We start from the raw sequence: 17,621 nt of genomic DNA on the forward strand, positions 1-17,621 counted from the left end.
GCTTGAAGTGGCCAGGACAGTAAAATTTCCCGAGTGGAATAAGCACAAGAACAGGAGTCCAGAAGCCTGATGTGCACTCAGCAGATTCTTGACCTCCTCTGCCTTAGTTTTTTGTTATAAATTGAGATTTTTTATTACATACTTTTTTACTATCCATTTTAATTGGGAGAAAAAGGGTTTGAAACCTTCAGAAATTCAAGTAAATCATTTGATATATGGATTTAATGTTTTGAGCATGAAGTTAAGTTGTCTTAAGTATAGAAATACGATTTATTTAAACATTTTAAAGATTAGGAATTTTGACATGCACCAGAGAGAGTCACAATTAATAGGTGTTCCTAGGTGTCAAAAGTGTTGTTCTGTTTAGTATTTCATTTCCTGTTCTTCATTGGCTTGCTGGTATATGTCTTTTGATCAGTAACTTTTACTGTCTGACATTTTCATGAAGCATTTAAACTGGAAATAGTTTTTAATTAGTAAGGTTAGATAGTTTATAGTAAGTGATATTTCAGTTCCTGTAAAGATTCTTCTCAACTAAGATGTTAATGCTTCTCTTCTGAAGTGTTAGGTGGCCCAACATAATTGTGAAGTAATTGAGTTTATAGTGAGATTCTCTAATAGATTTAAGCCACTGCATTCCCATTAATGAAAGGTTTCTTCCCTTCCCCTTCACAGAATGGTTCTGTTAAGTACTTTCTTCTTTTTTTCGTTTTAATAACACATTTGGTTAGTCTGCTAAAGGTAAGATGTTTTTTGGGAGGCAGGCTGGAAGACAAATTCTAAGAAATTTTTGTTGGATGTTGGTGATTACAAAGCATAAGGGATTCCGAATTCAGTTTTGACTCAGCTCTCCTTTTTCCTTGATATGATACACCTTGATATGATAGGGACACACAGCACAGAAGGATGAGACCATTTTTTATAGGGACTTCTGTCTGAGTGCATGAACAGGACTGTGAGTCTCAGGTAGTGATCTGAGGCTGAGGACCCACGCAGCAGCTGTCTAGATGGAGCAGTGACCAGGCAGATGAGAGGGTCAGCGCCAGTGCCAGGAAGTGCCTGACCCTCCTACCTGCTGTTGACTCTTTAGCAAGGGAGGGGTTTAAAAGTGAAAAGATTGCAGTCTGTGCCTCCTCTCTCAGAGCGGAAGCATAGAAGAAAGGAAGGGGAACCATTAGATCTCCTCTTGTATAAAAAGCTACCCGTGCTTTTTTACCTATTATCTCTGATTACAAAGTAGTTGATAATAGGCTACCATATTTTTAGATATCTGAGAGCTAGGTTGGGACGTTGAAGAAAATAGAAATGTATTAGGTACTTAAAATGCCCAAGAATTAAGTTCCTTGTCTAATTAGGAGAGAATCCAGAGTGGGGCTGAGAGGGGAGGGACTGTTTGGTAGCAGTGTTTCTGTGTCAGCTGGGGAGGAGTTAAGCCATTGTGCCTGAGGGGCACCGTGCAGGCAGGAGACGGGTTACACCGTCACACCTGTGGGGCACTGTGCAGGCAGGAGAGGGGTTATACCTCACACCTGTGGGGCACTGTGCAGGCCGGAGAGGGGTTACACCGTCACACCTGCTGGGCACTGTGCAGGCAGGAGAGGGGTTACACCGTCACACCGGTGGGGCACTGTGCAGGCAGAAGAGGGGTTACACCATCACACCTGTGGGGCACTGTGCAGGCAGGAGAGGGGTTACACCGTCACACCTGTGGGGCACTGTGCAGGCAGGAGAGGGGTTACACTGTCACACCTGCTGGGCACTGTGCAGGCAGGAGATGGGTTGCACCATCACACCTGTGGGGCACTGTGCAGGCAGGAGACGGGTTACACCTCACACCTGTGGGGCACTGTGCAGGCAGGAGAGGGGTTACACCGTCACACCTGTGGGGCACTGTGCAGACAGAAGGGTTACACCTCACACCTGTGGGGCACTGTGCAGGCAGGAGACGGGTTACACCTCACACCTGTTTGGCACTGTGCAGGCAGGAGTGCCGTCGTGGCCTCACCAGTTCTTAGGAAATGGAGGAACAATCTGTGTTATAAGTAGTCCCAGCCTGGTTCGGTTCAAGAGTTTTGAAATCACTTAGATTTCTGTCCCTTCATTCAAATAGCAAAAAAATGTTTTGACTGTAATCATTCCTACATACATCTTCGAATCAAGAAGTGGTCAAATTAACATCATTTAAAAAAAAAATGATTTGAAATCCAGCCTAACTATTTTTTCCTATTTTAAAAAATTGTGTTTAATTTACATAACAGAATTTTACAATGAAAATATTTTGAAGTGTATAGTCTGTGGCATTAAATACATTCACATTGTTTCATGGCCATTACTGCCATCCAGCTTTAGAACTTTTTCATCTTCTCCATCTGACACTCTGTACCCATTAAGCGCTAATAAAATCTTGTTTTGAGACATTTCCGTATCCACAGTATAGTGTGTTCCTTCCTAGTGCTCCATTAAGAACTTCCCTGTAGTGGGGCGGTGCGTGTGGGACGTTTGAGCCGCATCTAGGGCAGTGACGTGTATGTACATGCACTAGATTTTTACATGGCTGTGTTGGATCTACACAGTATGAGATCAAGCTTGAAGGGACAATATCATAGATATACAACTATCTAAAGTCCAGATTTAAAAAAAAAAGTCCAAAGTTCAGGTGGTTATGGGAAAGCAATTGGCACGTAATAGTTGATTCTAGAAAACAGAGAGGACAAATAATGGAGCTCCGTTTAGGTAGGGCAACTGGAGGCCAGTATGATCTAGAACCTTGGCATCATCCTGGAACATAGAGGAATAAAGATGCAGTAACTGAGAAATCAAGGAAATAACTTGAATTTTCAACTGAGCTATCAGAGATGCGTACATACAATCAGGACAGCGTAATTACGTATCAGAAAGGCTGTGCAATTGAGGTTGCATTGAACTGAATCAACATCCAGGTATTATCTCCTTCTCTTCTTCCCCATAACTGGCTCCCGTGTATGTACACGTAAACAGACACACACGTGCGCGCATTTTTTTCATCAGGGATGAAACCTATACCCCTTTCCTAGGGCAATGCCAAGTCCATAGTTGGAGACAAGTCCAAGGTTTTTATGATAGAGTACCAGAGCTTCATTTTTCTAACACTGAAATGTGAAATTCATGTTGATGCTCTATACTCTGATTAGTTTTTTTGCAAAAATGCAAGATTCTAAAGAATGTAAGCATGCTGTTACTGAATAGAATTATGTTCATTGTAAAATTCTGCTTCTTAAACCTGAAATTCTGTCTCAGTATTTTGGAGTAATCGCTTTTATGTCTGATCACATTTTAGTGAGTTTTGTAGTCTTGCAGGCCATTTTGATGGAACTCTGTGTCATGTTTTTTCTGCACACTGATACGTCAGGGATGACCTACTCCCTATTTAATATGGCATTGCTTGTTATCTTTAGTTAATATAATTTATCGTTACTTTTTCTATTCCCAGGTTGCTTAGCATTGTGTATACAAATAGTAATAAGTTGGCTTATTAAGTCTCTACATTCTACACCATGCTAGATATCCAGAATTATCTCTGTCCTCATTTGGATGTAATCCTACTTTTAAATTAGGAATGTACACTGAGTTCTCATTCTTTTCATAATAGGTTGTTTTTTTTCCCTTCAGTAGATTCTCTTCTTATACATTAGCATGTCAAGCATTAACTTTTAGTCTTTGCTGTGTAATTTCTTTAGCAGAGGTATATTTCTACTTTCTAATATCATCAGAGGATATATGGGGGTAGCTTGTACTGGCAAAAACAATAGTTAGAAAAAAATAGTTTTTTATGAATACATGTAATAATCCATGACTGGGGAACAACAAAATTCAGAAGGAATGCATAGGGGTAAAGACTGGAAAGATTCCTTGTAGGGGGGAGGTTTTGAGGATACAATTTAGGGGTGTTTTTATGAGAAGTCGTGATGGAGCCAAGAAAAATTGTGTGAGGATAAACTTCAGTTGTCTTGTAGCTGAGCGTTTAACTTTTTCATGATTCCTTTTATTTTTTTCCCTCATAACGTATGGTTTATTCAGTCAGAAGTCATCTCAATTTGTAATTAATTTAATTAAAACAGTTAACATTAAGACATAACCTGATACATAGGCTTACTGTCTTGAAAGTGAAAGTTGCTCAGTTGTGTCTGACTCTTTGCTACCCCATGGACTATACAGTTCATGGAATTCTCCAGGCCAGAATACTAGAGTGGGTAACCTTTCCCTTCTCCAAGGGATCTTCCCAACCCAGGGGTTGAACCCAGGTCTCCCACATTGCAGGCAGATTCTTTACCAGTTGAGCTACAAAGGAAGCCCAAGAATATTGGAGTGGGTAGCCTATCCCTTCTTCAGAGGATCTGCCTGACCCAGGAATCAAACCAGGGTCTTCTGCATTGCAGATGGATTCTTTTACCAACTGAGCTGTGAGGGAGGAGGGTTATTTTTCTCCCTAGCACAGCTTATTTCATTTTAAAAAGCTGTTGAATGTGTGATTTAGAAGGGCTTGATGTGTTATTTGGTTTGAACTCTTGTTTTTCTGCTAAGTTTTTGGTCATGAAGGAGTGTTGACAACAAGGGAAGCAGCAGGAAGTGGTTCTTTTAGTTTGCAATGGCAGTACTTTTCAGATGAGCAAAAGAGCTCATTTCTGTGATTGCAGAGGTCCTCTGGATCAAGCACTTCTGTAACATTTATTTTGAAAAGTTTGTATTTTCATATAGGAAAGAGATGGGGAAGACCAGTGCTTTTAGTTAAGTGGGTAGAAATCATTATTATTTTGAAGTATAGGCGTTAAATTCCTTATAAAGTGTATTCCCAATGCCTTAATAATCCTTTTGTACATGGTTTTAAAAAAATCTAGCTATGACTCTTAAAGGCTTGATAAATAGTGAAATCTTTCTCTGTATCCATATAGGACTTGAGTTGCAGAGAGAAGTCCTTCAAGAAAATTTGTTTTATGCCCTTGTCTTCTAATCATGTAAAGAGAAATGCATTTACTTGTTATACTTTTGATGGTTGCTGTTGTTGAATCATTCATTCTATGAGGTTTTATTTAGTGCTTTAGCTACTCTCTTATATATTATATAATTCTTAAGCCTTGAATTACCAGATAGACAGCTTTTTGCTAGTAAAATGCTCTTATTAGTTATGGCAGTCATATATTAATATTTGAACAGAAAAATAACCTGTTTCTCCCCTATTTATTTTCTTTGTATATAGGTACATAGCTATATATCTTTGTGCCTAGAAATATTAAAACTTGAGTTTGACAGATCAGGTGTGACTGAAGCTATTTATACAATTATAATTTTCAGTACCAAGGTGTTTACTTTGATATTTTGCCAAGGGGATATTGCCAATGAAAAAATAACTAATTTATTCCAGGTTTTCACTTTTTTCTATGTATTCTGTATCTTCTGCCTCTGAGCTGCCTAAGTCTTATTTGAAACCATATCGTCTTCTCACAGTCTCCAATGTTAGTAACTTTCAGAAATCTGCTTTCTTTTCTTAACCTTTCATCTGTTGTCAGTTCACACCCCTGAGTCTCGCTGATCCGTTCCATTCACCCCTTTTGGCTGAATAACTGAGCCTGCCCCAAAGGGAGCCGCCATGTGAGAGCAGTGTTGAGTGAACCCTTGATTCTCCCTTTGGAACTATATAGTTTTTCCCATAGCCCTAAAGCCTGCTCATTGTTTTCAAGAAAACAAGCATTTCTCCTCCTTCCTTGGTCCACTTACACTGCATGTCTCCCATCACCTGGAACCATGAAGCCTGGAGTCCCCTTCCCCATGCTCGGCCGGTTGCAGACTGTTCTCCTGCTGCGTCCCCTGCCCCAGAGCTGATCTGGGCCTGTGGTGTGGGACCAGGGTTCTCATCTGGGATCTGGTGACAACTGAGGCCTTTTTGTGACCTCAGGCAAGTAACTCATATTTTCTGTACATGACACAGAAAAACCTGGGCTTAATATATGTTTCCTCATTGATAGAATGAGATGGTTAAACTTCATATTCAAGAGCCTATAAATGTGGACACTAAATTTTTGATACTCTTCATTGGACTCTTAGAATGCCAGTAGTTAGAGAAGCTGGAAAGAAAAGCAACCACAGTTATGCAGATGATGTCTAGATTATAGCTGTCTGCCCCAACCTTCCACCCCGCCCTAAGGCTGTGGTCGGCTTCAGTGGTCATATACTTTATGTTCACTTTATTTCTGTAGTTGAGGTGATTCTTACTGGCTTCTCTCAGTGTCACCAAGAATGGTTATTCAGTCGGGTGCACTTCCTTTTATCCTCTGAAGGCTAGTGTTACGATAATCTAATGAACAAAAAAATGGTAATTTAGACATATAACGTAAACTTTAATAGCAATTGTACTAAATGAAAACTAGAAAAAAATTGAAATGCTTGGTTAAGATACAATAACCAGAAAGCACTAACGAATAAAAATTTCTATATATAGAGAGAGAATAAAAAATTATTAGTAGCATATAGTGTTTAAAATATTCAAGTCTGGAAGTAGAAAACTGTTACATTTTGTGCCTCTACTAGCTACTCACACACTTAGAGCTGCATCTTCTAGAAGTTTTTGCAGTCCCTAAATTATACCTTAAATAAATGAACCTTAAAATTTATGTGGAATCTTACTCCACATAGAGAAAAAGGTCACATTTTTAATCAATCTGATTAGAACATAATGTAAAATGAACTAGAATAAATTGTATAACCACGTACCATGGAACTATGATTTTTAACGGAAAATGTAGTATGAAAGAAGAGATTTTGAAAGGAGATTCTTTATATAAATTTTGCAGCTATTTTTGAAACTTTGAAAATAGAAAAAGAATAAAGAGAAAATGAAATTAAAAAAGACTTTTTCAGTTCATGGCTCTTGGCAACAAAGAAAGCTTTGTCGTCTTTGACTTAATTCTGACGTAAACCCTTATGAAAGGTGGAGTAGGTCATGTTAGTGTTAGTGATCAGAACCATTCGTCAACAGGATTAATCTTCTCGGAAAAATTCAGCCGTACTCGACATCTCTAGGAAGTGAGATCAAACACAGACTTCGAATGGCAAAAAAGCAACATCACAAGTATAGATGGCACTAATAATCTGACGTCCTGACTCATACTTGAGGAAAGCCAGTCTTTTAGTGAAAGGATGTTGGTCCTAGCTTCAGAAGGCGCGCTGGCAGTGGGTGGGGATTGTCTAAAGGTGCTCTCCTCTGGGCTCCTGAGCTGTGGTCAGGCACTCTGTTTCTGCCCCTCAATTCTCTGTCACTGCAGGGGTTAGGGGATGGTTTCGGGAAGGTAAGGATTATTTCCCTTCGTTCTCACAAGTCCTTAGAGGGACAGTGCCCGTAGGGAAGGGATGTAAGCCACAGTGGGCTTCTTGTCTGGCTCTCGGGGGCCAGGTTTCAGAGTGTGGCACTGGGATCCCAAGCTCGAGTTCCCTGCAGAACCCTGCACTCTCCTGGCTAGTATTCCACAGAGGTACCATCAGCATGGGTAACTGGATTTTGTGAAAATTTTCATTCTTGCTAATAGCCTCCTTTATTATTTATCTTTGTGTGTTAGTCACTCAGTCGTGCCTGACTCTTTATGATCCCATATTTCTCTTTAACACATCCTTATTGTTGGCATCATGTATATCCTGCTTTATCAGTGACATTTGCATAAACATTTTCACTGGTTTTATTCTCATTTGAGGCAGTTCATGATATGGCTGTTCCCCCCCCCCCCACCCCAACAGCAGTACTAATCATTATTTCTCAGCATGAAAGGTTTTAACCAAATCAGTCTGTTTGGATAATAGACTTGATTATCTGGTTTCATAACTATGTAAGCGTGTTTCTATCTTTTTTTTAAATCCTGTTTTTTCCTTCTGAATTTCTTTTTAGTTTGGAAACCCTTTCTTCCTGTCTCTTCACTCTCTTTCTATTCCATCTTTCCCCAGCCGTCCTTTGACGATCTGGTAGCAGAGGAGAGAGGAGAAAGCATGGTGTCCATCGCATGGTCTATGCTGATGCATTAACCTCCACAAGAGTCTAATTTATCATTTTTCTTAAAAAAAAAAAAAATTGAAGTTGCTTCGGTTTCTGATTTGCAGGTTGAAGTAGTGAAGATTGCTAAACTTTTTTTTAATGTGACATCTAACGTATTTTGCAACTAGTAGAAAGGTTGAGTCAAAGTGTAGTGACCTTCATTCTTTCATTAGATCTGTTGCTTAAAGATACTTACCTCAAGCATTATTTTTCTCACAATGATTATGATGATGATGACAGTAGTCACAGAAGTAGTATTACTCTTATATAAGCTATATAAGCAAGTGCATCAGGAAGTGTTCAGTGTAATACCTAGCAGATATTCAGTCAATAATATTTAAAATTTAAGGTTATTTGACTTTTTTCTTCATGTAGACCAGAAGATATTTCAGAATGTGATAGGTTACTGCTGTTGAAAAATAAATTGATTTTTCAAAATGTAGAGACAAGCCTTTTAGTTGAGGATCAAAGTAGGAAGATAAAATGTACACATTTTCTAAAAAGTACAGGATTATCATGGGTTCAGGTTAAGGAAAGGCACTCCACTAATAAAATTTTTGCTATCCTTCATCTGAAAATTTTAACCAATACGGAAAGACAAGGAAAAGACTTCTATACTAGGAATAAGGAGATGAATGTGCTGTTATTTGCTGATAACCTGGATAACCTATGACAACCAGTAAAATAATTACTAGGACTGATACATTTTATCTCTTGACATGTGGAAGTACTCCTCAAACTGCACCTTTACAACTGGACTGGGTCAGAAGTGTTCCTCGTTTGTTGCTCAGTTAAGTAAACACCACCATCATCTGCCTGATTGCTTAAACCTGAGGGTCCCCTTCTTTGTCCATTAGTCTGCAGGTACACAGGTACATGTGCATATAGATACAACAGAGCTATACTGAGGTCCTGCTCTGTTCCAGGCTTGGGGCTAAGTATACACTGGTGAACAAAGTAACTGCCTCTGACAGCTTGCTTTCTCATGTGGGGAGAGAGACAATATCAAATTCATGGTATGTGGGAGTAAGGGCTTCAGAGGCGAAACCAGGCAGGGCGCTGGTGATGGGGCACACAAGGCGGGAACGGCGTGCTGGTCTGTGTGAGGGAGCACACCTGTGCTGCTGGGGTTTAACAGGAGTCTTCTGCTCTGTGTGCTGAAGAGACTGCAGCTGGTCAGACTTGGAAGTGGGGAGACTAGTTAGAAAGCAGTTGTGATACAGGTGAGAAAGGATAGTAGCCGCAAGCAGTGGCGGGGTGTGTAGTAGCCCGGGATCCAGTAAGGGGTGCTTATTTTAGTGAATATTTTGAGTTAGAATTGACTGGATTCACTCTTGGCCTAGATGTAGTCAGGGGTTAGTGAAAAGAAGGGTGACTTTAAGCTTTGTGACTCGAGCAGTCGCAGTGAGAGCGTTCCCATTTCTCATGGGTTGCTGCCACTCGCCTCTGTCCGGCCCTTCTGCCGTTACTTTGTGCCACTCTTTCAGTTCACCTTCGGTGGGCTGTGTTTTTCCTGAAATGCAGTTCTTTTGATGTCTCTTTCATACTTGAGACTTCAGTGGCTTCACGTTGCTCTAAGAAGAAAAGCCAGAATTCTTCAGTCAGTCAGTTCAGTTGCTCAGTTGTGTCCGACTCTTTGCAACCCCATAGACTGCAGCACGCCAGGCCTCCCTGTCCATTGCCAACTCCTGGAGTCCACCCAAACTCATGTCCATCGAGTCAGTGGTGCCTTCCAACCATCTCATGCTCTGTTGTCCCCTTCTCCTCTTGAATTCAATGTTTCCCAGCATCAGGGTCTTTTCAAATGAGTCAGCTCTTTGCATCAGGTGGCCAAAGTATTGGAGTTTCAACATCAGTCCTTCCAGTGAACACTCACGACTGATCTCTTTTAAGATTGACTGGTTGGATCTCCTTGCAGTCCAAGGGACTCTGAAGAGTCTTCTCCAACACCACAGTTCAAAAGCATCAATTTTTCTGTGCTCAGCTTTCTTTATAGTCCAACTCTCACATCCATACATGACTACTGGAAAAATAGTAGCTTTGACTAGACGGACCTTTGTTGACAGAGTAATGCTTAAAAGGCCTCGCATATTCTGGTGCCATTTATTTCCCCCCAGTATTCTTTGTTCTTATTATCTTACTTGTTTCTGTGCCCCCACAGAACCTGAAACACTATCCTTCCGTAATCTGTGTCCTTCCTTCTCCGACCCCAAACATTTCTCACTTGCCTAACTCCTTTTCTCTTTCTAGCTTTCGCTTAGAAAGCATTCATTCCATAGAGACTACCCCTTACAAGTATGAGTTAATCTTCTTTAGTCTCTTGTGGTACCTGCCCAAACACTGTAGATATATCTATGTATGTACTTTAATTGGATTGGTTCTTAAATTTTTTGAGGCCAAGACATGTCCATTTTGTCTAGCATGTTCTTTTTCAGTTGGTGCTTAATAGATACTTATTTGAATGAAAGAATAAATAACTAAAGTGAATGACTATACAACATACATGCAAAATTCAACAAAATTTCTATATTCTACCAGTAACTAGTGACAAACTGTAGTGGGGAAAGGTTGAGTTAATCAGTATGTCCAGAGACCTAGGAGTGTAATACTTAGGGCAACTAACATTAACAATAAATATGCATGATGCCTATGCTGAATGCTGTGTTAGGTTGAAAAATTATAACAGATGTCATGTTCATGATTAGGAAGTTTGGAAATTGTCAACATATCAAATTTACCTGAATCTGTTCACGAATGCCTTACAATTCAAATACAATTCAAATAGATTTTATTTGTAGAACTTTGGACTTGCTCTTAGGTTCATGTGAAAAAACTGAAGAATGTTTACCGAAAAAGAAAAACAATGTGAACAGCCAATTAGTAAGATACATCATAAATCCTACAGTGCTGAAGGCGGAATGATAGTAGCTCAACAGTAGTACGTGGAGCTGTGGAGCAGAATTAGATGTCCAGGAAAGCAAATGTAGAATAAAAGTTCAACGTAAAACCAGTTGAGAAAGATGGTTGATTATTCATAAAATGATAGAGATAATGAGTTAATAAACATTTTGAAAAATAAATAATTTGATCCCTATTTCACACTATGTACCCAAACATGTAATTATAATGCTTTTCTGATATACAAAAAATTTAATTATGTGCTATCTTATATATGAAGATTGTTTAATCTTCAACATTAGTGGTTTATTTATATATATCTAGCTAAACGATTTGCTCTGTTGTTTGTTTTCGAGATCCTGATTTTGTTTAGATGAATGACTTCCATCAGAAATGCTGTCCATGTGTACAAAGGAGAGGAACCAGGACAGGATCACTTTACTGGTTACAGCTGTTAACCTTGACTGTCATGTACTCTGCTGTAATCACAATCCATATATTGCTCAGTAGGATGTATTTATTCTCTTATTTTTTAGCAAGGACAGAGAACTTAAATGCATTTGCTGATTTTTAAAAGCTCAGATAAAGTAGGCTGAATATTAAAATTTGAGTATTTTTCAAGTATTTGGAAAACAAATTATAAACATTCTACTGTCCAGTTTTATATGTCTTTTTAAACAAATAAGGTATATCAAACATAAAACCGCTGGGTGTTTGTTTAGCACTTTTAGAGCTAACTTTTTAACCTATACCAAGTGTCAGTCCATTTATTTTTATGATCGTGTACTGTACATCGTAGAGATGAACTCACCGTGCTTATTCTTCACCTGATGGCTTTGGTTTCCATAGTGAACAACAACTTTGTTTTTGTTTTTTCTGTTAGACTTTTAAATATTTACTCTTAGTTGTTTTTTAGGGAAAGAGCTGCCAGACCCTATATGAAATAGTTTGGGTTTTGGGATATCTACTATTCTATTATTTTTGTAACTGATTTAAACTATTTATGTCTTTTTAAAGATTATTTTATGGCAAAGTTTATATCTTCTTTTTTGACAGTTCAGTGCCTAACATGGATCTATCCTTGGTTTTACAGAGAAAAGAGAAGAGGAAGATTTTGAAGAGAAGAAAGCTATTAAGAAACGAATTAAGGAACTTAAATTTCTAGATTCTAAAACTGCCCAGAACCTTTGTAAGTATATTTCAATATAATTAAATTAGCAAAACACACCACTGAACACACTGGTTCCTTTAAATTACGTCATTTTCTTTTTGACTCTTTTTTCATTTTATGTTAATTTTATTATCATCACTTATAATAGATTCAGAGATAACTTTGCTTTCCTTTAACTCATAATTCTTGAAGGAATTATAAGTTAAATTCTTCAAAAGATTAATGCATATTAGAAAATAAAGCAAGGAAAGGGATTTAAAATAAAAATATATTTCCCATTTCTGAAAATAGACCTACCCTTTAAAGTCTTTCTTTTAAGTATAACAATAAAGAATTATGGAATTTAGGTGATGACATCATATTTTGAAAAAAAAATTGGTAGTGGATTATTTCTTTTGTACCTAGGAATTTCTGTTATTTGTGATACTTGATCAGGCACAAAGGAGTTTGGAATATTAATGGGAATAAGGATGTTGATTAAAATGAATTCTGTTATCCCATCTGAGCAGTTCAAAGCCTTTCCTCAAAAGTACTTCCTGGAAATGTTTTAGATTTAATTACTGTTACAGGAGCTAAATACTTAGTATTGAATTGTCTTCCTGGCTGAATTCCTGTGGGAGAAGAGGGCAAATGGGTTTGCTTCTGACTCATTTCAGCTGCATCTTAAATGCGTCAAGGAGTTCTGTTTGGAACTGAGATAATGTGATCTGGATATATTGCTTTCTGATGCTACAAGATGGATAAAATGTGGATAATCTTGAGGCATGAAGAGCTAACGTAGTCTGCCATTCAATTATTAAATGCCTCAGGTCAGCTTTTCACAATCACTTGGAGAGGACAGTCCTTGGCGAGAGGATGAGCCTCCATGCTGTTGATGCAGGAGGGAGTTAGTTAGAGCAGTGTCCAGAGAAGGCAGGGTTGACACCCCTTTGTGAAAGCTCTGGAAGCCTCTTCTTACCCTGCTCACTTTTGGCAGAGAGCTGTCTCTTTTCTGCAGTGTACACCTCACAGGATGTGAGCTTGACTAGACCCTATGGATAGTGGGAAGAAACTAGTGTTCTGGCCAAAGCAGCGTTTTCGTTTCTGGGCACCCGTGGATTGCGCATAGCTGCCGCTTTGCAGTGGAGCCCTGTGGCTCAGGAGGGCCCAGGAAGGTGCCAGCAGGGATGTGGTGTGGAGGCCTTACCTGCTGTGCGAGCAGCTCCAGGGCGCTCTGCCTGCACTCAGAGCATTGGCCTCCCAACGTGAGAACTGTAAGGCAGGGAGCCTGTCTTCCTGGTATCTGCTGAACATGTGGTTCAGGAAACTTCCCTCTTAAAGGAAGGGGAAAGCATTAGTAACGTAAATAATGTCAAAAAGTTCTATACTCTGTGATTTGAAGAATGAAAATATCTTGAAAAATGTTAGTGGCTTCCATTACAAATTGTCTTGTTTGGGGTCCTCAAGAAATATTATCTTGAATATGATTCTTTTTAGGTGGGTTAGCTAAGGTGAGATAGCCTAAATAGCCATCTCAAAGTTGAATGATTAGTCTTTTGAGCAGCGTTCTTTAGTATTAGTTATGTATTACACAAATGTACTAAACAGGATTTCAGGTTTAACTGTAGTAATTGATGTGCTGGTTCAGGATGTGCCTGTTTAGCCTTTACTGCAGTCTCTCCTCGGAGAAGGCAATGGCAGCCCACTCCAGTACTCTTGCCTGGAAAATCCCATGGATGGAGGAGCCTGGTAGCGTGCAGTCCATGGGGTCGCTAGACGTCGGACATGACTGAGCAACTTCACTTTCACTTTTCACTTTTATGCACTGGAGAGGGAAATGGCAACCCACTCCAGTGTTCTTGCCGGGTGAATCCCAGGGACGGGGGAGCCTGGTGGGCTGCCGTCTACGGGGTCACACAGAGTCGGACACGACTGAGGCGACTTCGCAGCAGCAGCGGTCTCTCCTTCTTGGTAGTTGTGCTGACAGTGTACGTAGGTTGTTGGTAGCATGGCAGTTGAGTGACTTGAAAAAGATTGCTGATTTTGAAAATGGCTGTTTAGAGAAAACAAAGACAGATACTGTTTGTCTGGGTTGCTGTAGCTAAGCATATGAATCCATTCATTTAATTATTGGACACATTTTAAAGTATAAGTTCAAAAGGTCAGAATTTATACCAGGTCATCATATTATGATGTAATCCATCTCGGATCATTCTTACCCTCTCTGAGTGTAGCAAGTGTTATGATTTAAGCCCTAAGAGGCTTTAGCAGCCTATAATCTTGACTATAATTACAGTCTGATTCACAGCTGGTTTTTGTCTATGAAATTCAGTCTTCTGAGATACTGAATTCTGAGAAGAGTCATATGATGGTGATAAGACTCTGTCTTATCACTTAGAAGCCTAAGGTACTTCCTCTTAAATTCCTCTTAACTGAAACATTTCACAGAGTTTTGAGGAAGGATCTAAAACTATTGATTTATTTACCTATGTATTTAAAAATGGGTTGTGTGTGTTAGTCGCTCAGTTACGTCCGACTCTTTAGGACCCCATGGACTTCAGTTTGCCAGGCTCCTCTGTCAATGAATTGTCCAGGCAAGAATACTGGAGTAAGTATATTTTGAGTTTCTGAAGTTTGTTTCAGTCTGGGTTCAGGGTAAAAGAATTCTAGCCATTCTAGGATGAAGAGATGGCTTGGGAGTTTTACAAGGTTCCTATGCTTTACTAGATTTTTTTTTTTTTTTGGAGTGGATATTAGACCTATAAAGAGGGGAAACCTGGAACCTAGAAATTACTATAAAGGTTTAAATATTTATAAGTTGCCTTGCAGAAAACATGTGTGACTGGTCTAGTATCTGCACATTCTACACTCCTTTCAGTTCAGTTCAGTTCAGTCGCTCAGTCGTGTCTGACTCTTTGCGACCCCATGAATCACAGCACGCCAGGCCTCCCTGTCCATCACCAACCCCCGGAGTTCACTCAGACTCACGTCCATCAAGTCAGTGATGCCATCCAGCCATCTCATCCTCTGTCGTCCCCTTCTCCTCCTGCCCCCAATCCCTTCCAGCATCAGAGTCTTTTCCAGTGAGTCAGCTCTTCGCATGAGGTGGCCAAAGTACTGGAGTTTCAGCTTCAGCATCATTCCTTCCAAAGAAATCCCAGGGCTAATCTCCTTCAGAATGGACTGGTTAGATCTCCTTGCAGTCCAAGGGACTCTCAAGAGTCTTCTCCAACACCACAGTTCAAAAGCATCAATTCTTCTGCGCTCAGCCTTCTTCACAGTCCAAATCTCACATCCGTACATGACCACAGGAAAAACCATAGCCTTGACTAGACTACACTCCTTTACTGCACTCAAAACCTCCAACTGGGATCAATATAATCACATTTTAAGGGATAAGATGCATGTTAGTAAAAATATTCAGTTTAATGTGTCTTTTGGAGGCTTTAAATAAGCATCTTATATTATTCTCAGTAACTTTTAAGTACAGTGGTTTAAAGATCTGTGCTTCTCTTTTGATTTGTGTGTTATGCATTGCTCCACTTTCAGCTCTTCTGTAATTTACTTGCCCTTCAGTTCAGTTCAGTTCAGTTCAGTCACTCAGTTGTGTCCGACTCTTTGCGACCCCATGAACTGCAACAGGGCAGGCCTCCTTGTTCATCACCAACTACTGGAGTTTACCCAAACTCATGTCCATTCTACCATACTTGCCCTTAATTATGGCAGATGTTTTCCCAAAAGGTTATTCATAAGCAAAAAACCCTCCACATTTCAGTCTTTATAAATATATGTTATTTTAATCATGAATAATACCTGAAAGTAGTGGATGGATTACAAATATAGAAGAAAGTTAAATAAGTTATATCTATCTGCAAAGTTGATTTTTCTATTCAAATTTAACTTTTCTATCATATATTACTGTTAAACATGTATTATTAGTTATAAATAGCATGGGTAACTAATGTTGCTTATATTTATATGATTAGGTAACTGTGTAAGTGAGATCATAGAGGTGTTTCATCTGCAAAGTTAGGGCATTCCCAGGGCTGCTGTCACTACTGAAACCAGTGGCAAGTTTAGGGGTCCCCAGGAAAGCTGGTTCTAGAAAAGGCAGAGGAACCAGAGATCAAATTGCCAACATCCGCTGGATCATGGACAAAGCAAGAGAGTTCCAGAAAGACATCTATTTCTGCTTTTTGACTATGCCAAAGCCTTTGACTGTGTGGATCACAATAAACTGTGGAAAATTCTTCAAGAGGTGGGAATACCAGACCACCTGACCTGCCTCTTGTGAAATCTGTATACAGGTCAGGAAGCAACAGTTAGAACTGGACATGGAACAACAGACTGGTTCCAAATAGGAAAAGGAGTACACCAAGGCTGTTTATTGTCACTCTGCTTATTTAACTTCTATGCAGAGGACATCATGAGAAACGCTGGACTGGAAGAAACACAAGCTGGAATCAAGATTGCCGGGAGAAATATCAATAACCTCAGATATGCAGATGACACCACTCTTATGGCAGAAAGTGAAGAGGAACTAAAAAGCCTCTTGATGAAAGTGAAAGAGGACAGTAAAAAGTTGGCTTAAAGCTCAACATTCAGAAAACAAAGATCATGGCATCTGGTCCCATCACTTGATGGGAAATAGATGGGGAAACAGTGGAAACAGTGTCAGACTTTATTTTGGGGGGCTCCAAAATCACTGCAGATGGTGACTGCAGCCATGAAATTAAAAGACGCATACTCCTTGGAAGGAAAGCTGTGACCAACCTGGATAGCATATTCAAAAGCAGAGACATTACTTTGCCAACAAAGGTCCGTCTAGTCAAGGCTGTGGTTTTTCCAGTGGTCATGTATGGATGTGAGAGTTGGACTGTGAAGAAGGCTGAGTGCCGAAGAATTGATGCTTTTGAACTGTGGTGTTGGAGAAGCCTCTTGAGAGTCCCTTGGACTGCAAGGAGATCCAACCAATCCATTCTGAAGGAGATCAGCCCTGGGATTTCTTTGGAAGGAATGATGCTGAAGCTGAAACTACAGTACTTTGGCCACCTCATGTGAAAAGTTGACTCATTGGAAAAACTCTGATGCTGGGAGGGATTGGGGGCAGGAGGAGAAGGGGACGACCGAGGATGAGATGGCTGGATGGCCTCACTGACTTGATGGATGTGAGTCTGAGTGAACTCCAGGAGTTGGTGATGGACAGGGAGGCCTGGCGTGCTGTGATTCATGGGGTCACAAAGAGTCGGACACGACTGAGCGACTGAACTGAACTGAAGGACCACTCTTAAGGTTGATAATTTGTTTGAAGGACTCATAGAATTGACATACAGCTGTTTCATCGTTATTACAACAAAATGATACAGATTGTAATTGGCAAAGGGAAAAAGCCAGTGGGGCAGAGTCCAGGAGAGTTGTAAGCATGGCATTGCAGTTGTCCTCTCCCAGTGGTGAGAAGGACAGCAGTGCCTTCTCCCAGCAGTGATGGGGGACACTTCACAGGTTATTGCCAGCAGAGAC

General features: G+C 39.9%; 1 protein-coding gene across 1 annotated transcript in view; it reads left to right on the forward strand.

Annotated features, from left to right (window-relative positions):
* The window catches only part of DIAPH3 (diaphanous related formin 3), a 566,408-nt gene that overhangs the window by 242,658 nt on the left and 306,129 nt on the right, over positions 1-17,621 (forward strand). Inside the window, exon 18 of the mRNA XM_040267149.1 lies at positions 12,045-12,140. Coding sequence (XP_040123083.1) covers positions 12,045-12,140 — 96 coding nt within the window. The remainder of the gene's footprint in view (positions 1-12,044; positions 12,141-17,621) is intronic.

The sequence above is a fragment of the Oryx dammah genome, unplaced genomic scaffold (genome assembly GCF_014754425.2).
Source record: "Oryx dammah isolate SB20612 unplaced genomic scaffold, SCBI_Odam_1.1 HiC_scaffold_24, whole genome shotgun sequence".
Classification (NCBI taxonomy): Eukaryota; Metazoa; Chordata; class Mammalia; order Artiodactyla; family Bovidae; genus Oryx; species Oryx dammah.